The 23,210-nt window shown below is 38.0% G+C and overlaps 1 protein-coding gene and 1 long non-coding RNA gene across 8 annotated transcripts in view; one reads left to right on the forward strand and one right to left on the reverse strand.

The window, feature by feature from the left end:
- LOC147823640 (uncharacterized) overlaps nucleotides 1-13,067 on the reverse strand; it is a 53,570-nt gene extending 40,503 nt beyond the window's left edge. For both annotated transcript variants that reach the window (XR_015443454.1, XR_015443453.1), the window contains exon 1: nucleotides 12,956-13,067. This is a non-coding gene — a long non-coding RNA (uncharacterized LOC147823640). The remainder of the gene's footprint in view (nucleotides 1-12,955) is intronic.
- Nucleotides 13,068-13,132: 65 nt separating this feature from the next.
- The window catches only part of Mdm2 (MDM2 proto-oncogene), a 28,744-nt gene continuing 18,666 nt past the window's right edge, over nucleotides 13,133-23,210 (forward strand). The window contains exons 1-5 of one of the 6 annotated variants that reach the window (XM_004875038.4): nucleotides 13,133-13,510; nucleotides 13,960-14,031; nucleotides 14,172-14,256; nucleotides 18,097-18,171; nucleotides 20,603-20,736. In XM_004875038.4, the coding sequence (XP_004875095.2) occupies nucleotides 14,176-14,256; nucleotides 18,097-18,171; nucleotides 20,603-20,736 (290 nt within the window). In that variant the 5' untranslated portion in view covers nucleotides 13,133-13,510; nucleotides 13,960-14,031; nucleotides 14,172-14,175. 6 annotated transcript variants of the gene reach the window in all.

The following is a 23,210-nucleotide window of genomic DNA, read 5'->3' on the forward strand; positions in this document are numbered from 1 at the left end:
GGAAAAAAGGGAACCAGCAACAGGAAAATAATATGACAAGGATAAGTCAATACATATCAATTATAACCATCAAAGGAACCAGCAACAGGAAAATAATATGACAAGGATAAGTCAATACATATCAGTTATAACCATCTCACTTCACCAATCAAAAGAAAGATAGGCAGAATGGACCAAGAAGCATAATCCAACAATATGCTGCATACAAGAAACACATTTAATTCAAAAACAAATTCATAGACTGAAAGTCAAAGGATGGAAAACAATACTCCATGTGTCAGGAACCTGGAAAAAAGCATGGGTAGCTATTCTATTGGCAAAGTGGATTTCAAACCAAGACTGATTAAGAGAGACAAAGAAGGTCATTATAGTCTTGCAAAGAGAACAATGCAAGAGGAAAAGATAACAATCATAAATATATATGTACCGAATACCAGTTCACTCAATTATATAAAAGAAATATTAATGGACATGAAAAATGAAATAAGCATTAATACACTTGTAATGGGGGAACCTCAATACTCCACTATCACAAATAGATCAATTAGACAAAAAAACAACAAAAAAACATCAGAACTGAAACAAACTTTTGAACAAATGGACTTAGTAGATGTCTATAGAGTGTTCTACTCCACAGCAGAATACACATTCTTCTCAGCTGCACATGAGAAATTCTCTAAAATAGACCACATACTAGCTCATAGAACATGCTTAAGTGAATGTAAAGGAACTGAAATTATCCTGTTGAACATTATCAGACCATAGTGCAATGAAATTGGAAATCAATGACAAAGGAAGCCAGAAAAACTTCATAAATACATGGAAATTAAACAACAACCAATGAGTAACAATGAAATTAAAGAAGAAATTTGACAGATTCTACAATTAAATGATATTGGCAATACAAAATATTGGAATTTTTGGATGCAATGAAAGCAGTCCTATGAGGGGAATATTTAGTGGTGGATTTCTATATCAGAAAAATAGAGTGAGTTCAAATAAACAACCTAACATTGAACCTCAAGCGTCTAGAAAAAGAAGAGCAAGTCAAGCCCAAAGCTTATAGGAGGGAGGAAATTACAAAGATCACAGCCAAAATTAATGCAATTGAGACTAAAAAAATATAAAGAATCAATGAAGAGCTGATTCTTTGAACGATTAAATAAAATTGACAACCCTTAGTCAACCTTATAAAAAAAAGGAAAGACTCAAAGCCATGCAATTAGCAATGAAAAGGGTGAAAATGGAACAGATCTTGCAGAAACTCAGAAAATCATGAATACCTACTTCAAAAACCTGTATTCTAATAAGATGGAAAACACAGACAAAATGGACAGATTCCCAGCTGAATCAAGAAGATACAAAAATTCTAACTAAACCACTATCCGTAAATGAAATGGAAGATGCAATTAAAAACCTACCAACAGGGCCGGGGATTTAGCTCAGTGGTGCCGCTGCCTGCCTCATAAGCACAAGGTCCTTAGTTTGATCCCCAGTACAAAAAAACCCCCCAAAAACCTACCAACAAAGAAAAGCCCAGGCCCTGGCAGATTCACTGCTGAATTCTACAAGAAATTTAGAGAAGATATAATGTTGCTACTTCTAAACTCTTTAATGAAATTAAAAGGGAAACAATACTTCCAAATTCATTCCTGGAAACAAGCATTACCCTGATATTAAAACTAGAGAAGGATCCAACAAGAAAAGAGAACTATAGCCCAATCTCCCTAATGAACATAGATGCAAAAATCCTCAATAAGATACTGGCAAACAGAACGCTGCAAATCATCAAGAAATTATACACCATGACCCAGTAGGATTCATCCTAGGGATGTAGGGATGGTTCAACATATACAAATCAACAAATGTAGGGCAGGGATTTAGCTCAGTGGTTTCGCTGCCTGCTTCGCAAGCGCAAGGACCCGAGTTCGATCCCTGGTACCAAAAAAACAAAACAAAAAAACAAATATAATACACCATATTAACAGAGCCAGGGACAAAAACTATATGATTATCTTTTTTTTTTCGGTACCGGGGATTGAACTTGACACCTTGCACTTTTGAGGCAGGTGCTGGAACCACTGAGCTAAATCCTGGGCCGATATATGATTATCTTAATAGATGAAGAAAAAGAGTCTGACAAATTCCAACACCCATTCATATGAAAAACCCTACAGCAAATTGGAATATATGGTCTTTATCTCAATCTGATAAAAGCCATCTATGACAAACCAACAGACAACATCACAGTAAATGGACAAAAACTGAAACTTTCACTCAAAAATCAAGACTGAGACAAGGATGTCCACCATCACCACTCTTGTTCAATATGGTTCTGGAAATATGAGCCAGAACAATTAGACAAGAGAAAGAAATAAAAGGAATAAGGATAGGAAAGGAAGAAGTTAAATTATTATTTGTGGATGACATGATACTCTACATAGAAGACCCCAAAAAACTACCACAAGACCTCTAGATTTAATAAAATCTTGTAAATTCAGTAGTGTACCGGGATACAAAGTCAACACTCAAAAATCAATAGCATTCCTGTACTCAAATAACAAACTCACTGAGAGAGAAATTAGGGAAACACTTAAACAATAGCATCCAAAAAAAAAATACGTAGGGATCTATCTAATGAAGAAAGTAGAAGATTTTTACACTGAAAACTACAGTGCTCTAAAAAAGGAGATCAAAGGGAATATCAGAAAATGGAAAGATATTCCTTGTTCTTGGAAAGGAAGAACCAATATAGTGCAAATGGCCATACTTCCTAATTTGTTATACAGATTTAATGCAATCCTGATCAGATGGTGTATAGCATCCTGATCAAATAGCATATGTCACGGAATCTGAGAAAACAATTCTAAAATTCATTTGGAACCAGGAGAGTCCTAGAATAGCAAAGGCAATTCTGGGTAACAAAGTCATGGCAGGGGTCATCACCATCCCTGACTTTAAATTATACTACAAAGTTACTGTTATAAATATAGCATGGTTTTTATTTTTATTATTTTTATTATTTTTTTTATTTTTTTAATTTAAAAAAATTTTTTTTCCCCATTAACTTTATTGGTACATTTTAGGTAATACAATACAGTTACATTCATCATTGGGATCTTGTATCATTACATGAGTCTCTTGGATCTTATTTTTTTTCCCCTTTCCTTGCCCTCCCTTCACCCCCTCCACCCTTCCCTATTTGCAAAGACCTTGTTTCCATTTTTTTCCTCTTCTCATATCTTTTCCTTTCCCTTTTTTCCCTTCCCCTACCCGTCCCAATTCCCCTGGTCTTTTAGACCTTTTCTTCCTGTTACACAATATCAGTTATACATTTTTAAAATTACAATATTAAGATCTAGGAGACATTACCACAGATTTTACAGAATTTAAAAGGATATAGAAAGCATATTACAAAAATCTTTTTTGAAATAAATTTGACAACTTCTAAGAAGTACCTTGGAAGACAAATTAATGAAACTACCTCTGGAGGAAATATAAAATTTGAATAGCACCTGTTAAAGAAAGTATATTCCTAGCTTGAAAACCTACCTATATGACAACAGCAGGCTCATAAACATTTTAACTGATAAATTATATCAAACAATTAAAGCAGAAAAAGGAAGGAACACTTCTCCCCTCATTTTAGGAACTCAACATTGTGCTAATCCTAAAATTGGATAAAGATAATAGAAGAAAAAAGTATGAACATAAATAGAAATTTGTTTAACAAAACAAACTATTAGAAGTCAGATCTGGCAGTATGTAGAAAGTGGTTTTGTTATAGGGATGGCAGTGTTGGTTCAGCACTGGAAGATCCACTCCCAAAAGTAATCATTTAAACAGAGGAAAGGAAAAAGCCATATGATCCTGTCACTAGTTGGAGAAAAAGTATTGGACTAAATTCTACAGCTGTTCATGGTAAAAGCTATCAGGAGCCTAGAAGTAGAACAGAAACTTCTCAACAGATTAAAGACATGTACTCCATACTTCCAGCGAGAATGTCTTATATAAATGGAGAAGATACAATGCTTTCTCCTTAAGGTGGGGAACAAGGGCAGATATGCTTACTCTTTATCTGTCCATTAAACTTTGAAACCTAGTCCCCACCAAAATAGTCTGGCAATAAAATGACACAACTAGGATAGGATTGGCACGGCAGAAGCAAAATCTTTATATGTAGATGAAATGATCATCTACAGAGAAAATGCTAAGAAATCTCTAGGAGCCCCTAGAACTTGTACTTGAATTTAGCAGGATTAGAAAACACAAGGTATATATAAAAATTCAGGTCTGTGTATACTTGCTATAAATGAAGAACTGGATATTGAAATTTAAAAGTTATGTAGGTGTACAAAGGACCCAGAAAAGCCAAAAACAAAAACAAAAACAATGTTGGAAGACGTTTAGCACTCAATTTTAAGACTTCTTCTAAAGCTACAGTAATCAAGGCAGTGTTGGTATAAGGAAAGACATATAGATCACTGGAATAAAACAGAGAATCTAGAAATAGAACCACACGTATACGGTCCACTGAGTTTTGAAAGATTATTTAACATTAGCATTTTATAGAATATAAACTCAATTCAAGAGCCAAGGAAGAGATAGTGTCTTCAGCAAATGGCACTAGAACACTTGGTATCTGTATATAAAAAATTAACCTCAACCCTTTTTTTCCATACATGAAAATAACTTGAAGGGATCTATGAACCTAAATAAGAAAGCCTAAAAGTATAAAACTTTAAGAAGAAATTATAAGGGAAAATATTTATGAATTCAGGGTAGGCAAGAACTACCTAGGATACAAAAAACATGATGTATAAAAGAAAAAAAGTGACAAATGAGATTCCATCAATATTTAGAACTTTAAATGACATCATTAAAATGAAAAGTAGTCCTTAAACAGACCATATTTACAATGCATATAACCTATGAGCAGAATATATAAAGAATTCTTAGAGCTCATTAATAGACAACCCAATTAAAATGTAGACATAAGAAGATGATAAATAGCCAGTATAGCACAAGGAATGGTGTGCAACTCTAGAATCAGAAAAATACTAATCAGTACAATAATAAGATTGAATTATACACTCATTAGGGAGATGAAGTCAAAAGTTTTAAAAGCCTTGTCATGACTTTTTCTTTTTGTTGGATTCTCCCCCTTTGTGTTTAATTTGTCACGCCCAATGGATTCATTCTGCTGGGTTTCCTGGGGTTGTGATCCTCATTGTCTTTTCCTAGGGTACGGTCAAAAAGTTTTTGGAGTGCTGGTTTGGTATTCATGAAGTTCCTGAGGTGCTCTTTATCATCAAAGAATCTTATTTCTCCATCAATTTTGAAAGATAGTTTTGCAGGGTACATCAATCTGGGTTGGAGGCTGTCTTCCTTTAGGGCTTGAAATACATCACTCCAAGCTCTTCTTGGGTTTGCATTGAGAAGTCTGCTGTGATTCTGATGGGCTTTCCTTTGTACGTGATTTGTTCCTTTTCTCTCACTGCTTGTAGAATTTTGTTCTTCTATTGGATTTCTGGAATCCTAACTATTATATGCCTATGTGTAGATTTTTTTTTGATTAAGCCTGGCTGGAGTCCTATATGCCTCACTTATCTGTATGTCAAGTTCTTTTCCCCTCCTTGGGAAGTTTTCTGCCATCACCTCTATGAACAGTTTTTTCATGTCATCTGTACTCTATCCTGTTTCTTCACTGACTCCAGTAAGTCTTATGTTATTCTTCTTTGCACTGTCTAGCAGCTGCTGGATTGATTTCTCGTGTTCCCTTACAATTTTAAAGCAATTTTTCTTTTCCTGGTCACTAATTGCAATCTTATCTTCTATATGTGAAATTCTATCCTCACATTGGTTCATTCTGCTGTGCAGACTTTCGATGGAGTTTTTAATCTCTTGGAAATCTGTTTGTATCTGTTTTATGGATTCCATTTGTTTCCTATGTTGGGATTCCATCATGTTCCTCAGATCCTCTACTTTTTTATCTGTGTCCTCTCTAGATTTATTAATCATGTCTTGCATTATGAGCAAAATCTTTGCTGTTACCTGAGTAATTATTTCTGATTTCATTTTTCCCAGATCCTCTTTTGTTGCCAGTTCAGAGAGTCCAGGTGGTTGAGTATCAGAGTGTTCCATCTCGTTTCCCTTTGGGGTTGCTGTAGGTGATCTGGAAGTCTGTTTCTGAGGCTTGTTTATGTGTCTTCTCATTTCCACGGGGGTGGGGGGTGTGTGCTTCTGGATCCCACGAGGCTCACCTTCTCTGCCCTAGGAGCTTGGGGTGGTGGTGGGGGAGCTTCCTTCTGGGTGCTGGGACCAGCTGAGCTTCTCTGCCCTAGGAGCCTGGGATGGAGGCAGGGAGCTTCCTTCCGGGTGCTGGGACCAGCTCACCCTCATAGCATGGTTTTGACAAACAAAACAAAACAAAACAAAACAAGAACAACATCAACAAAACCAAAACCAGACCCAAGGATCAATGGAGCAGATTAGAAGATGCAGGAACAACTCCAAACACACTCATCCACCTTATCTTTGACAAAGGAGCCAAACACTGTCACTCGAGGCAAGGTGGCCTCTTTAATAAATGGTGCTGGAAAAAACTGGCTTTCTATAAGCCAAAGATTAAAACTAGACCCATATCTTTCACCATGGACTAAACTAAAATAGAAATGGATCAAAGATCTAAATATTAAAACAGAAACATTAAATCTACTAGAAGATAGAATAGGTAGGACTCTTGTAGACATAGATGTAGGTAAAACCTGAGCACACAGGAAATATCACAAAAGAATCAAAAACTGAGATCTTATCTTATTAAAAAGCTTTTGAACAGCAAAAGAAACCACCAACAGAGTGAAGAGGTAACCCACAGTGTGAGAAAAAAAAATGGCCAGCTGTTTCTCAGATAGAAAACCTCAGGTAAGCACAACAAAGGGGAATGTGACAAAAGAGAACCATGAAATGTAGACAAACAGCAGCATATGGTCTTTTTCCCTCTTCTGCTTCTTCCTCATCTTTCTCCTCTTGTTCATCTTCTTTGATGGTGGCTGTACTGGAGACTGAACCTAGCACCACCAGCCCTTGGACTTTCCACTAAACTACATTTGCGGACTATTTGTTTTTTATTTTGAGATAGTCTTTCTAAACCACTACATTTCCTAGGTTGAGCTTCTGGCAGCCTCCCCGTGTGCTAGGATTGCAGGTATGCACCACCATGTCCGGCTTGCAGGGGTTTTTTTCTTAATAGTAAAGTTGCAAACAATAGAAACTGCTTTCAGAGATAGTAGTCCAGTTTGCTTTCTTCCTCATTTTCTTTAACTTCTGTAATGGTCAATATCAATACTTCATTCTGTTTTTTGAGGTACCAACCAAACTTCATTCTGTTTTTTTTATGACCTGGCTTCTTGGCTTTCTGGTTTTCCCCCTTATTTCTTTGCTTTTTTTTTTTTTTTTTTTTCAGTACCGGGGATCAAACTCAGGACCTTGTGCTTTCAAGGCAGGCGCTGGAACCACTGAGCTAAATCCCCAGCCCTCTTTGCTGTTTTAAGCTCTGCCTCCAGACTGAGCTTCAATTCCACATTTCCTATCCCTGAACTCTACATTCCTTGGTGCATAACCTAAAGCTCAGTAACAGTCTGACATTTTCCTCCCACTAGGCTTATTTTTGTCTATAGTATCAGCATTCTCTTTGCTTGGAAACTGAGGAATTGTGCTGTGTTCCATGACAGCAAGCAATCTAACCATCTTGTTCACACTGAGCTTGTGGTAATACTTCGTACTGCAGAGGTGTTAAAAGGTCCCATTTAACCCAGCTATTCCCCTACTGGGTATCTTCCCCAAAGAATAAAAGAATCATGCCACAGCGATATATGTGCACCTAAGTTTATAGCGGCACAGTTTGTAATAGCTAAGGTTTGGAAACACCCCAAGTGCCCATCAACTGGAAACTGGATGAAGAAGATGTGCTTTTTTTATAAAATGGAGTACTACTCAGCCATAAAGAATGAGAAACTAGAGACTTTTATAGCTAAATGAATGCATATTGAGGCTATCCTCTTAAGTGAAATAAATAGGACACACATGTGTAAATACCGAATAGTCTCTCTAGTGTGAGAAACTGAAAGTGTAAATAAGGATGAAAATGATTAAAACAAACAATTGATAATTTGAAACAGGAAAAGGTCCAAAGGTGGAGGGGTTGCGGGAGGGGGAGGGGAAAGGGAAGAAGGGAAAGGAAAGAAAAATGGAAACAAAGTCTATGTAAATAGGGAATGGTGGTGGGGGTGAAGGGCCCATAGGTAATGGGGGAAAAATAAGAACTAAGATACATCATGTTCAGGTACAAGCACCCAATGATAAATGTAAATGTACTGTGTACCTAAAATGTACCAATAAATTAAAAAAAACACAAAAAACCATGGGATCAAAAAAAAAAATGAGAAGGGGACCAAGGAAGGAAGGAGGGACAAGAAAAAAAGAACAGAAGGGAAAAAATGGAAACAAAGCTTTTGTAAGTAAGAAAGGAGAGAGGAGTTGAAGAGAGGGAGGAGAATGGGGAAAAAAAAGAAGCAAGATATACCATGTACAGGGCCAGGGATGTAGCTCAGTGGTGCTGTGCCTGCCTGGCAAGCACAAGATCCTGAGTTTGATTCCTGGTACTGGAAAAAAATTTAAAAAGATATATCATGTACAGGTACAAATTCCCTATGGTGAATGTTATTATGTCTATCTAAAATGTACCAATAAATGTTTTACAAAAGAGGAAAAAAAAAGTTTCCCTCTTTTCTCTGAACGTTCAATAATTTCAGTCTCTGAAATCAACAGTAGGCAGATTACCAGAAAAAAAGCATACACATTTATTATATGTACAGGCACAAGAGCCTCACACAATGTATAACTCAAAGAAGGACCAAGGGACTGAAGGTTTTGTAATATCCTGAGCTACAGAAAGGAATAGAAGCTTGAGTTTCTGTGAGCAGGGGGCAACAGATTATGGGAGGGTGAGGGAAAAAAATACATGCAGAATAAAAGATCGCCTTATTATGCAGATAAGGACTCCGGGGATCTCACAGGCTGCCCTTGGAAGAGTAAGTAGCAGCCTGTGGCCATCTCAGTCTGGGCAGGATGTTGAAGCTCCAGTCTCTCCTGGATCTTTTCTAGATCATCATAGGCAGATAAGAAAAGGAGAATGCCAACGCTTGTGTCTGCTGTGTACTTTACTCGTGTAGATAGATATTTTTATAAAGGCACAACTTTGCAAAACTATTCTTGTCTGCCCTTTCTGCAAATAATCATCTCAAAATATGCCATTGATGTGTGTTTTGGGGTAGCATATTTTAGTCTCCCACAGGACACAGTAAATTTTGAGTACTGAGTCCTTGAAGACTGAATTTGTTTTTTTTTCTTTCCCTAAATTCTTTTATTGGTACATTTTCAGTATACTTTTACATTTATCATTGGGAACTTGTACCTTTACATAATGCATCTTGGTTCTTATTTTTTCCCCATTCATTCCTTGCCCTCCCTTCACCTCCTCCACCCTTCCCAATTTTTTTTTTTTTTTTTTGGTACCGGGGATCAAACTTGAGTCCTTGCGCTTGCACTTGCGCAGCAGGCAGCGAAACCACTGAGCTAAATCCCCAGCACCACCCTTCCCTATTTACAAAGACTTTGTTTCCATTTTTTCCTTTTCTCATAATTTTTCCTTTCCCTTCTTTCCTTTCCCCTACCCCTGCCACTTCCCCTACCCCTTTGGACCTTTATTTTCCTATTTCACATTATCAATTATTCATTTTAATTCTTATTTACACTTTGTTTCTCACAACAGAGAAACTATTTGGTATTTACACACGTGTGTCCTATTTATTTCACTTAAGAGTATGGCCTCAATGTGCATCCATTTAGCTATAAATGTCTCTAGTTTCTCATTCTTTATGGCTGAGTAGTACTCCATTAAAAAAAAACACATTAAGACTGAATTTTTGCTTCATCCTTTTAACACCTTAAATCCAATCACTTCTTCCTTCATTTCTGCCTCTTCTTAATGGTTCTATTAGAAAATAACAGATTCTATGTGTTCTGATCTAGTAAATCTGCCAAAAGACATTTTTGAACACAAGGCCAATGAGAAGGAGGAAAGTCATCCTTAGGGGGCTGGCCTGGGCCTTCTGAGTTTAAATGTGCTCTTAGTGGCTGTGTTGAGACAATCTGAAGCAAAACTGCATTCTCTCACCTGCCATTTATGGAGACTCATTGTTTTTTGTTTGGTTTTTTTTGGTACTGGGGATCAAACTTGGGACCTTGCACTTTCGAGGCAGGTAGCAGCACCACTGAGCTAAATCCCCGGCCCTCAGTGTTCTTTGAAAAAAGGTCTCACTGCATAGCTCAAGCAGGGCTTTAACTCAAGATCCTCCAATCTCAGTTTCCCAAGTGCTGGACCTACAGGTATATACTATTTCGCCTAGGTTTTTTGTTTTTGCGATTATTTTTGTTTGTCGTTTTGAGGTGAGGTCTCACTATATTGCCCAGACTAGATTCAACATTCTTAAGATTTTTCTTGACTTTCATGTAAGTCAAAACTGATCTGTTTATTGTTTCTTAAACAGTATTTTTATATTTTCACTTCTGACTTTTTTTTGTGGCTTGGAATATTATTCTCTGCTTTTTAATAGTTATCATCCTCCAGGACTTAAATATGTGTAGATCTTCTGAGGCCTTTGTGAACTGGCCCTGCAGTCACTGAATAATTCTTTGAACTTATATGGCCCTTCATATTGGTTCATCCATTTAACACTATCACTTATCTTTTAAAAATTTATTTTTTTGCAGCACTCGGCAAGCTCTTTACCACTGAGCCATATATCTTTTTCTGCTTAAATTTTCCTCCACTGCTGGAGGTTTTCTTTCATCCAGTGTCAAGCATGGGGTCTCAGAAATGGAAATCTCACCATATTTACTCTGATAAAGATGGTATATTTAAAAAGCTACATTAAATCCCTGAAACTAATAATGTTGGCAATTAAAATTATCAAGTATCTACCTGGTTGATAAAAAAAATTCTGAAATGTCTCATATTTAAAAACTAGACATTGGGATGCAGAAGGAAGAGATGGGGAGGAGAATAATCAGTAACCAGCTACAGGACCCAAAGAACAAAAGACTGTTTCACTCTTTTTTTGAGACCAGGTATCGCTATGTTGCCCAGACTTACCTTGAACTCCAGGGCTCAAGTGATCTTCCTGTTGACTCTAGGCACATGCCATTGTACCTAGTTTGAGGTTTTTGGTACTGGGCATTGAACCCAACCCCTTCACACTGTAATACATCCCTAACCCTTTTTTACTTTTTGAGACAGTCACTAAGTGTCCAGACTGGGCTGGAACTTGGAATCCTCAGCCTCGGTTATAGGTATCCATCACTATACCCAGGTAATTTTTTTTTAATCCTGTGGATTGAACCCAGGATCTCCTAGATGCTAGGCATGTGCTCTGGCATTGAGTTTCACCCTCAGCCCTATAGTCTTTAAACTGTTAAAATTTTGACTCAGCCAGGCTGCAGTCCCCGCTACTCAGGATACTGAGGCAGGACAGACAGCTAGAGCTTAGGAGTTTGAGATCAGCCTGAGCAGCATAGAGAGACCCTGTCTGGTATTCCCCCCATCAAGCACTCCTCCCCCATTCTATTGCAACCTTTGCACACCCCAACCAATCGAGGCAAGGTTGCTTCTCCTAACAGACTGACCTCCTATCCTAAAGCCTTCCTGTACTTTTTATGTAATCCCACCCCTTTTATCCATAGCCAATGTAGGTTCAATATAAATAATTTATGCCTGCTTTCCTGAGATGGTCATTATAACGTGCTGTTTTTGGATCTGGCTGACATTTTTCCAGCTGCTACCTAGCCTAGCTGTTGGAGGCTGAGGAAACTTGGTCCAGGGCTTGTCCTTTCTTTCTGGTTTAGCATCTATGATGGCTCAGTAAAACCCTTTAATTTTAGAGATCTCTTCCAGAATTTAGGTCGAACAATGTTTAGGAGGATTTCTTTTTTGTAGGTTGGGGAGTGGAAGAAGAAAAGGATATGTTATGAAAAAAGGTCTTTGTTAAAGACTGATTACAACTTGGCAGAAAAGAAGCTGGTCTTTGTAAAGACTGCTTTTGGCTTGAGCCAGGTCAGTTATTCTTGTCCTCCTTCATTTCTTAGACTGTAACAGTAACACTTGCCACACCTACATGGGCAAGCAGATGAATCAGAATTGCATGAACAATATACTTCTGTTTGCATGTGTGGTACCGAGGATAGAACTCACAGCCTTCAAATTGAGTTACCCCTCGCCTTTATTGAGACACGGTTAAGTTCCCAAATTGTCCAGGCTGTGCTTGTTTTGTGAGCCTCCCACAGTGCTGGGATTTCAGGCTTGGACCACCACGCATGGCTCCTGCATATTTTGAGATGACTATATCGACAACTGCAGACACAAGCGTAGCTCTGCAATGTCTTTTTGCAAAAGAAATTCACTTCTATAAAATAAATCCATATATTACGTGAGCAAAGTCTCTGTTACCAACTAGAGGGCTGATCCGAGATAACGTTTACTTCTTGAGAAGTTACCTGCATAAGAATTTTTCCACCATGAGTTTTCTTTTCTCATTCTCCCCCAACTTGGGTCACCACCATCGGAGAAGCCTCCGTTCCTCTCTGTAGCTCGGGATGCTGTAGTAGCTTACCGCCCTCTCCCCGAACCACAAGTTGTAAACATCGGCATATAAACCTACGGAATACGCTATTTTTAATCTGTTTTTTTAAAGTCTTGACATATCTCATTTGTGTGCAACTCCAGTGTGGGCTTAAAATATCATACAGCTGTCAATCTCGGTTTCTTGGATACGTATTTGCCTACAGTTTCTACCGCGGTCGGGAGGCGTAAACACAAGAAACACAAAAATAGCCTCACAGTTGTAGGAGTCCTCCAAGAGTCTCGCCACCGAGGAAGGGCGGTGCGGCGGCCAAAGCCCCGCCTACCCGCAGCTCAGGGCCAGTCCCGTCAAACCCTCCGCAGAGTCGGGGCCGATTGGCCGAGGCTCAGGGTCGGGCGCGCGACCGCGCAAACGCCCGGATGTGCCGCCGCTTCCGGCGCGCTGCCCGCGAGCGATAGGGGGCGCGCATCGAGGGTCTCTGTTGCTTACGGGCCTTTGTGGCTCTGTGACTGGAAGATTAGAGCGAGAAGCCTAATGTGCGGGTAGCCTCTACCCCCACCCCCTCCCTGGCTGAGGTCTGGCCGTTCCCGCCCCCAGGAACCTCCTTCCTCGCCGCCCTGAGTGCGTCTGAGCGCCCCAGTGGCCTGGGCCCCCGAGAATAGTCGCCGAGGCCCAGGTCGTCGGGCTTCCGCGTGCTGGGTGAGGGGCACTGGGGTGTCCTGGGGGACCCCTGACCCCACTCCGGGCGCCAAAAATGCCGCGCGGTGAGGAGCAGGTATGGCTCGGAAGCGAGGGTCAGTTCTGCGTCTGAGGTGAGAATGGGGCCCCCCTGGCTTGCTCTCGTGTCCATCCTCTTCCCGAACCCAGCCTTTGTGCTGTTTGTGGTTAGGGGCGCGTCGCTTTGTGAAGGTTTTGTGGGAAGGAGGCGCTGAGGTCGCCGCCCAGGAGGGAGGCGGGGCCTAGGCCCGCGCTTTCCTGCGGTGGGGGCGGGGATGGGCGTGGGCACGGGGTCTCCCCGGGAGTCCGGGGTACGGGCTGCTTGGGGGCTGCTGGCTGCGCCCCGCAGGGATCCGGGTGGTGACAGGTGCTGCGTGTCAGAATGCGGCGCCGAGCTGGGCTAGACTGGGCTGGTTCTGTTACCGGTTGACTCAGCTTTTCCTCTTGGGCTGGTCAAGTTCAGACACGTTCCAAATCTGCAGTCGGAGGAGCTAAGTCCTGACTTGTCTCCAGCTGAGGCTATTTAAACCTTGTCTTTTCCCAGCTGTGTTCACTGGCAATTGGAGATAAACTCCTGTGATCACCGGCGTACAGCAAGTTTTCTGTATTGATCCAGGTAAGGACTGATTTGGTAATAATTTTACTTTATAAAGATATCGTTTAAATCTATGACCTATCGTTATGTGTAATTTTATTTTTTCTACAAATGTTTTATTTCAAGTTTTTATCGTGTGTGTGTTTTCTTCCTACTTGTAGGCCAATGTGCAATACCAACATGTCTGTGTCTACTGATGGTGCTGTAAGCACCTCACAGATTCCCGCTTCGGAACAAGAGACCCTGGTTGGTATTTTTGTCTCAAGTATAACTTCTAAAAATAATATATTTTATGAGGCGGTCATTCCATAAACCCCGATTATAGCAAGGCTTTAAAATGAAAGTGTATGTGTTTAACTTAAATTCTACTTTCTCAGGTTTAATTGCATGGAGTAAAAGTGAACTGTTAAAAATTAGTATTTTTGTAGCCCTTCACCCCGTGCACTTTAAGTATTCCATTACATTGTTAAGCATGATGATGTTATGCTGAGGTTATGTTTATCGTGACCTAATTTTTCTAGTTTGATCTTTCAGTCTTTAACCTTTTAAATGGTTTCTAAAAGTCATGAAAAATAGTTCATGTTGGTTGTAAAGATTTTGGGCCTTACAGAAAGAAATACACAAAGTAAAACCTGGAAATTCCAGTCTTCTCCTTCATGTCTCTTTTTAAGGTTTTTTTTTGGGGGGGGGTGTTTATATACCTACATATATAGTATATTAACACGTGAATTTAAATCTGTTGTTTTACCACAAGATTAAACTGGAGGTGTTCTACAACTTGCCAATAAGTAAAATCTACAGAATTCTTCTTAATGACTCCATAGTGTTTCATAGCACAAGTATGCCATTTTTATTTTTTGATACTTTCACTGATACTTATTTATGGTGTTGGGGATCCAGCCCCATGCTAGCAGATGCCTAACCACTGAGCTACCCCTTTACCCTTCCTGATAGGCTTTTAAAATTGCCTTTTTTTCCTGCTTTAAAACGATAATTAGTGGTTGAACCCAGGCCTTGCACTGAGCTACATCTACAGCCCTTCTTTTAAAATTTTTTGTGGTACTGGGAATTGAACTCAGGGGTGCCCTACCACTGAACTACATCCCCAGTCCTTTTTAAAATTTTGAGACAGGGTCTACCTAAATTGTCCAGGAGTGACTTGAACTTGTGGGCCTCCTGCCTCAACCTCCCTCAGAACTGGGGTTATAGATGTGGATCACTGCACCTGGCTCTCAGCCTTTTAAAAAAAAATTTTGAAGCAGGGTTTTTGCTAAATTGCAAGGCTAGTCTTGGGTTTGTAATCCTCCTGCCTCAGTGTCCTAATAGTAAGGACTGGAGACTTGCCCACTTACACCCAGCTTGCCTCCAGTTTTTGAGTGTTAAAACAGTACTACTTTGTGCATGAATCCTAACATGATGTTGATTCATTATTTCTGTAAAAATGTAGAATGCTTTTGTTGAATTACACGTTTGATTGCCACCTGGCAAATTGCCCCTCAAAGGTTGTGACAGGCTGGGCGTGATGGCACATACGTGTAATCCCAGCAGGAGTCTGAGGCAGGAGATCGCTGCGAGTTTGAGGCCAGCTTGGATTACCAAATGAGACCCTTGTCTCAAAAAAAAGGAGTTGTGATGGTGTTCTCTTCTGCCAACACTGAACAGTATCAGTCTTTTAAAAATTGACATATAGTTGTATATATTTATGGGGTGCGGTGTCGTAATTTGACATGTATACATGTAATGAGAAAAATCAAGGTAATTATCATTTCTATGTCCTTAAATACTTAAAATTCCTTTGTTGGGAACCTTTGAACTCCTGTCTTCTAGTTCTGTATAAAATATGTAATAAATTGATGTGAACCAGTCTTAATTATTACTATCGCCTTTTTGGGGTACAGGTTCTATGCTGTTGTTTAAATTTGAAAGTCCTAGCCTCTGGTGAGGCTGGGCATCTTTTCATTTTTGAAATCACATGTTTATTCTGGGATTTGCCCGGTCTTGTCTGTCCATTCTTTGTATTTTTCTTTGTAACTTTAGTTCTCTGTATTTCAAGTGTATTGAACTTCCATTGTTTACAAATACTGCATTTAAATTGTTTTCTCCAGAAAAAAAGAAAAAAGAGAAAAAAATTGTTTTCTCCATTGTGAACATTTTTATGAAGGCAGATTTGTTGACTTTTGAATTTTCATATTCTTTTAACTTTCACATCCCAAGATTATGCAGGTATAGCTTGTATTTTTCTAGTATTTTACACTTTTGGATCTAAATCTTCACCTGGAATTTATTTTTTTCTTCTGAACTGCAGAGATGGGGCTGGAGGTGTGTAGCTCAGTGGTAGAGTGCTTGCCTAGCATGCACAAGACCCTGGGTTTGTTCTCTGGTACTGGAAAGAAGAATATTTTATAGTAGTTCTCTTATTTATGTTTTTGTAAGGCTTAACATAAAACTGAGTTTCTGTTGCAAATCAAATTTATGTAATTTTATGTAGCATATATAAAAATTGAGGGGGCGCTTGTGCAATATACTAAAATTAAAATGATACATAGATTAACATGGCCCCTATATAAGTGATATGCAAATTGATGGAGAAAAATATTGAGAAAATAATTTAAAAATCTTTTTTGAGACAGTTCATTCTTTAATCTGAAAGTAAATTTCATATGTAAGCATGTTTTAAAAAGTATTTCAGAACAAATAATGTTTCATAATTATAGTTCAGTAACAATGTCCCATGTTTATGGTGTGGATTTTAAGTTTTTTCAGTTAAGTCATCTGTTGATTAGCTGGAAATAGTATTTTAAAATCTGGTTTTGAACATTAGATCCCAAATGGGGATGCTGTCAGATTCAAAGAGTTACAGAGACACCAATTTGTGTGTTGGTGGCAAACCTAAGAATGAGTTTTGCAGATTTTGGTAACAGCAACAGGGAGGGAGAAAGAGCGTAAGCACATTACATCCTTTATGTTGCTAGTCAGTTTCTTTTTTTTTTTTTTTTCCAGTACTGGGGCTTGAACTCAGGATCTTGCACTTGCGAGGCATGCAAGGTGCCATTGAGTTAAAATCCCTGGTGCGCTAGTCAGTTTCTTAATACCACTTGGCAAAACCTCTAGACCAGCATCAGGCACACTAATAGCCTTTGGACCAAATTTGGCTTGTTGCCTGTTTTTGAAAGTAAAATTTTATTGGAATGTAGCCATTACCATTGGTTATATAGCCTCTGTTTTTTAGTTGGACAGACCATCTGACATGAAAGGCTTAAAATACTTTCTAGCTCTTTCTAGGAAAAAAATGACCTCTGGGGCTGGGGATATAGCTCAGTGGTTCGACTGCCTGCCTCGCAAGCTCAAGGTCCTGAGTTCGAACCCCGGTACCCCCCCCCCAAAGACCTCTGATATGGTTGACAGGCTTCTTTAATACAAGTCATATGTCATTTTTTCTTTTTCAATGCTTAGCAGTGGTGCATAATAGACAATAAATGTTTGTCAAGTAGCTATTTGAAATGTAGACCAAATAGCAAGAGAATGTTGAATTGTAGTCGAGGAACATGAGTTGTAGTGTCAAATCTGCTCTTAATTATCCATATCATCTTTGAGTTATTTAAGTTTTCTAGTAGCCAGGAACCTATTTTCTAGAAGATTAGTAACAGGACTTACCTTATTCTTTTTTCTTTGGTTTCTGTAATTTCACTTACAACAGGCATATTGGTTCTGTACAGTTGGGTAAGCTGCTTGGATCTCAGCCATTTATGATTGTAAGGCAATAGGCAAATGATAGAAATAGCTAGAGGAAAAATAATATTCACTGTCTTGGATTGATAGATACTGTTTTTGGTCACAGGTAATGCTGCTTGATAATATATATAATAGATCTTCTCCAGCATATTTTCCCATACCCTGGGATATCTATTTCATTCAGTTTCCATACTCTGTTCCTTTTAGTAAAACCCGATAACTTTTAGAAGTCTAACTTGGTGAAATTGCTAAACAGTGTTTGTTATTGAACTTCTTTTTCCATGTATTTGTTGCAGGCCTTACAGTTTTAGAATAATTTCACAAATACAATAGCAGCTTTTTTTTTATTTATAGGTTAGACCAAAGCCCTTGCTTCTGAAGTTGTTAAAGTCTGTTGGTGCACAAAAAGACACTTACACTATGAAAGAGGTAAGTTGAGGTAAAAGATAACCAATGTCTTACTAGTTGTGTATAACCATAGTTTTCAAGATCATAGAAGAGATTATCCATAAAGAGGGATATTGCAATAAGTAGCAATATTTTAGTGGTCATTTGATCTATATTTTGATGATGAAAATTCTAATTATACTTGCATGACTTTCATTTCTCAACCAGGAATTCAGAGACAGAGGTAAGCCTAGTAGGGGTTCTTGGTCTTTTTCTGCTGTGAGCCCATTTGGCAGACTGAAAAAAGTCTTTTTCAGATTGGTAACTCCTCAGAATCATATTTTTAAATTCATGAAATAAAATTAATATGATTACAAAAGAAACAAAGTAGTTATCAAAATAGTAAGCAAGTTTGTGATATAATGCTTTTTAAATTAACACTAAATACTAAAATTTAGCAGCAGATATATTTCTTATGTTAGACATAAAAGTATTTTGATGTGCTTGTCACAAGCATAGTGTGTTGTGAAGACAAGATTTTATTGGTGATAAAATCACAGGTACTGCTAATAGTGTTGTGATTTGTTGCCTACAAACAATAATTGAAGGGAAAACTAAATTTCAATTTGAATTGAGTGAAAATAAAGACAGAATTTTTTAAAATCCAAATTAATGGACCCCCTGAATTCTATCCAAGGACTTCTTGGGCATCCCTGGATCCCAGGTTAAGAACTTCTGCACTAGAGATACATGAGTACAATTTACTGTACTGAAATTCTGGGATAGAGGTGAGCTGATTCATGAACATGTTCTGTTTAATGGATACAACATTGTAATGTATTGTTTTCTACCATGAAATTTGTTCGTAGAAGAATGATTTTCAGTGAGATGGGGCCATTATAGGCAGAATTTCAATGTGAATGAAATATGCCTACTCCTCATTGCTCCCACTTAGTTTATGGAACTCAGATTACTTAAAATGCTAAACTTTTTTACAGCAGGATAATGAGATAGGAAGAGATTGCAGATCCTTTTCAGTTACACATTTATAAAATTTTTGAAGGGATGTTTGGTAGGAGGAATGTAAGTCTGTTTTCTTACTTTCTCACTGCCTGTCACCCCTCTCCAATCCATAGTCCTACAAGATTATTTTTTTAAGATTGACTCCTGCTTAGCCAGTTAAGTTCCTAGACAGTACTTGCAGGAAAGTACTAAGGTAATTGATGTGTTTTAGGCCTGTTAACTTGGGATTAACTTGATAAAATAATCTGTTAAGGAAGCAGAGTTTAGATTTAATAGTAGATAGAAATTTAAAACCTGTCCAAGGACAGTAAAGACTTGAACGCTGATGATAAACTGTATAGTGTTAACATACTAATATGGTTCTCCCTTGCTGTTGGCAGCAGATTGATTCCAAGATTACTCCTCCAGACACACAATGTTCAAGTTCCTCATATAAAATAAGCTTTTTGCACACAAATTTAGGCATATCATTTCATATACTTCAGTCTTCTCTGGATTATCTATAAAATTCAAATATAAGTAGTTGTTATACTGTATTATTTAGCGAATAATGACAAGAAAAAAGTGTGTGTTTGGGATAGATACAATTTTTATTTTGAAATATTTTCAGTCTGCCTCTCACCCGTTTCTAATACAATGGTAATAGTTGATAAGCCTGTGAAATATCAGAAGAATGAGACTAAGATTACATTACATTGTAAACTCTAAAATTCTGTACATGTTTAGGTGGTTATTAATAGGTTTGTGTTGGGATAATTTAAAACTGGGTTGCCTACCTTTTTTGTTGGAGCACACAAAATATTTAATTTTAACAGTGTTTTTTTTTTTTTTGGTACCAGGGATTGAATTTGGGTCCTTGCACTTGCGAGGCAGGCAGCAGAACCACTGAGCTAAATCCCCAGCCCCAAAATATTTAATTTTATATTAGTGGTTCAGGGTTCTTATTTTGATCATTTAGTATAAATTATTTTACTGTCTTTGAGGGTTTATTTCATTGACTAAATTCTCCCAAATTTTTGGGTAGATGGTCATTTGTCATTTTCCAGTCATTTCTTCTCTGATGACTTCAGAGGCTGTTGAGCTGTATGGTGTTTGTGACTATTAAATGACTAAGTCACTGCCATATATTGTGGGTTTTTGGTTTTGATTCTGCAAATTTCACATTTTGCTTCATTTTCCCTTCCTAGTATGTTAGGAAGTACCTAGGCAGACTTACAGTTTGCAAGGGAAAAAATTCTACATTTACATAAACTAGAGAAACAGTTCTACTTCCATCAAATTAAAAGGAAAAGGTTTAAAAGTACCTTTTTTAAGAATACAAAATAGTTGTAGTCTGCATGGTTGGGGTCGCTGATTGTTTAATCCTGTTCAGGTAAATGGGATATTATTAAGTGTATTTAAAACTAACAGTTTTTTAAAAAAATGCTCAGAGATCATATTTCTATTTCAGGTCATATTTTATCTTGGCCAGTATATTATGACTAAACGATTATATGATGAGAAGCAACAACATATTGTATATTGTTCAAATGATCTTCTAGGAGATTTGTTTGGAGTACCAAGTTTTTCTGTGAAAGAGCACAGGTAAATTCTGGTTAGTTCATTGTCAAAAGCCAGCTGGGCAAACATTTCCGCTTCTACCCACATTCCCTTTTGTCAAAGGTGAATTGTTATACTGTATATAAATGATGGCAATGTTCAGTTCTTTTGGCGAGGATAGTGGGTATCAAGTGAGGACTTCCATGCTGGCCAAGTGTCCTATTGCTGAGCTACACCCCCAGTCCTGAAGTTGGATTTCTGAGCTCAATAGCATATTGTTTGAGAACCTAAGCTCTGGAATCTTATAAACCCGTATTGGGGATCTAGCCCTGTCGTTTACTAGCAGTGTGAATAAGTAAATTGATATAACCTCTCTAAGCCTTAATTTCTGCATTTATATGAGTCCTTTTTTTACTTTTGGTACTGGGGATCAAACACGGGTCCTTGTGCTTTCGAGGCAGGTGGCGGAACCACTGAGCTAAATCTCCAGCCCAGTTTCTGCATTTATAAAATAGGAATAATGTAAATACCGCCCATGAAGGTTATAAATATCTCATGAAGAAACATTGTGTAAAAAGGTAGTGTTTAGCACATGGAAAGCATTTATATAGTAGCTTTTTTTTTTTTTTTCTGGTACTGGAATTTAACTCGGGACCTTGTGCTTGCCAGGCAGGCGTGGCACCACTGAGCTAAGTCCCCGGCCTGGTAGTTATTTTGTATTATAAATTATTTCAGTCATTTCCAAAGGTCTTCATAACACCACCATGTTATAAAGGCTGAAATTTGAGACTTAGTTACTTTGGATATCACTTTTTTGGCCATATACCATTATGGCAGTTAATCAGCTGCATTTAACCCAGATAAAATTTCTAGAATGGGGGCCGGGGATTTAGCTCAGTGGTTCCGGCGCCTCCCTTGCAAGTGCAAGGCCCTGAGTTAGATACCTGGTACCAAAAAAAAAAAAATTTCTAGAATGATTCTACTAGGAACTGAAGATTTTTTTTTTCAGTCATTCTTATCTTACATTTGGAATTTGTACCAGTTAGTTTAGCAGTCTGTTGACTCTTCGTACTAATATCTTAGTAAGTGGGGTAGATACTTTTCGCCTGAAACTGTTCACTAGATTCTAGTATTTAACACATTCTTGCTGGGTTGAACAAACAGTGGTATATGTATGATTGTCCCATTGGGAGATTTGTACCAGATCTAGCTAGTTTTATTGGTCTTTTTACTAATAAAATTAATAAAAAGCCACCTGATGGGATGGTCATGGATGTACCATGGGTGGTTCAAGCCTTCCTCCAGTGAGACATGAATTACGGCCCCTTCGTGTATGTGTTAATGCTCAGTAGTAAGGACTGGGGCTATAGCTCATTAGTGGAGCATTTGTCTAGCATGCATGAGGCCCTGGGCTCTATTTCCAGCACCACAAGAAAAAAATATTAGAGCTAAAGAAGAGTTATTCAATGGGGTATTTTCTTTATTTTTTTGGTACCAGGGATCAAACTTGGGTCGTTGCACTTGCGAGGCAGGCGGTGGAACCACTGAGCTAAATCCCCGGCCCTCAATGGGATATTTTCTTAAAAGGATAAAGTATGTTTCATTATTGAATGTTAGGAAAAGACAAAGTTCAAGAAAAGTAGGACAAAACTCTAGTTTGCCTTTAAAAATTATCTTAATTTTTATAGTGCATGCTAAACATACTCTATACCACTGAGTTACATCCCTAGCCTTCATATTGCTCTTTAACATTATAGAAACATCTTTACATGTTTCTATATAATATCTATTCATGTTATTTTATACTTGGCTTAGGAATAAAAGGTCTAGTTATAAATTTAAGAAAAAACGGTGGTTTTTGTATCATTTGAGTATTTAATCTTCTAATAATGTTTGGAGGTACTGTTTTGATATTGAAAGCATAATCTTAAGATTATCCTTGATTTGAATTCTGATAGGATAAGAGATTAGAAACTGGAGAAACTTGACGTGAAAAAGGGTTTGGATAGGAAAATTGATTTTTGTGGATTTAAGTTGCTATTGGGCTGAGGGTGTAGCTCAGTGGTAGAGGGCCTGCCTACATACTCAAAGGCCTCAGTTCCATCTGTAGCACTGCAAAAGAAAAAAAAAAGTTATTGTAGCAGTCATTCTCAAGAGTGAAAAAAAATAGTTGGGGTTGGTAATTAATCATGAGAATGAGAAATGATGTCTTTTGACAAGTAGACATTGTCTGAACATTAGTTTAAAACAAAAGAGGAAAGACAGACCTCAGTGAGTACTGGAATAAATTAATTCTTGTTAGGATATATAAATCCATGAGAACAAAGATTTCTCTGATTTCCGCAGTGTCCAGAACAGTGACTGGTACATGGCTAAGTTCTCATTCTGTATTGATGAATATTGCTTTGTTCTTTAATAAATTTTGTGATCAAGGAAGAAAATCTGTTAAATGATTGATCTTAGGTGATTCAGTTTCTATATAATGGTTTTTTTTGGTACCAGGGTTCAAACTCCAGTCC

The sequence above is a fragment of the Heterocephalus glaber genome, unplaced genomic scaffold, assembly GCF_053883595.1.
Source record: "Heterocephalus glaber isolate CG9 unplaced genomic scaffold, H.glaber_assembly_v1.0 deba00001571, whole genome shotgun sequence".
Classification (NCBI taxonomy): Eukaryota; Metazoa; Chordata; class Mammalia; order Rodentia; family Bathyergidae; genus Heterocephalus; species Heterocephalus glaber.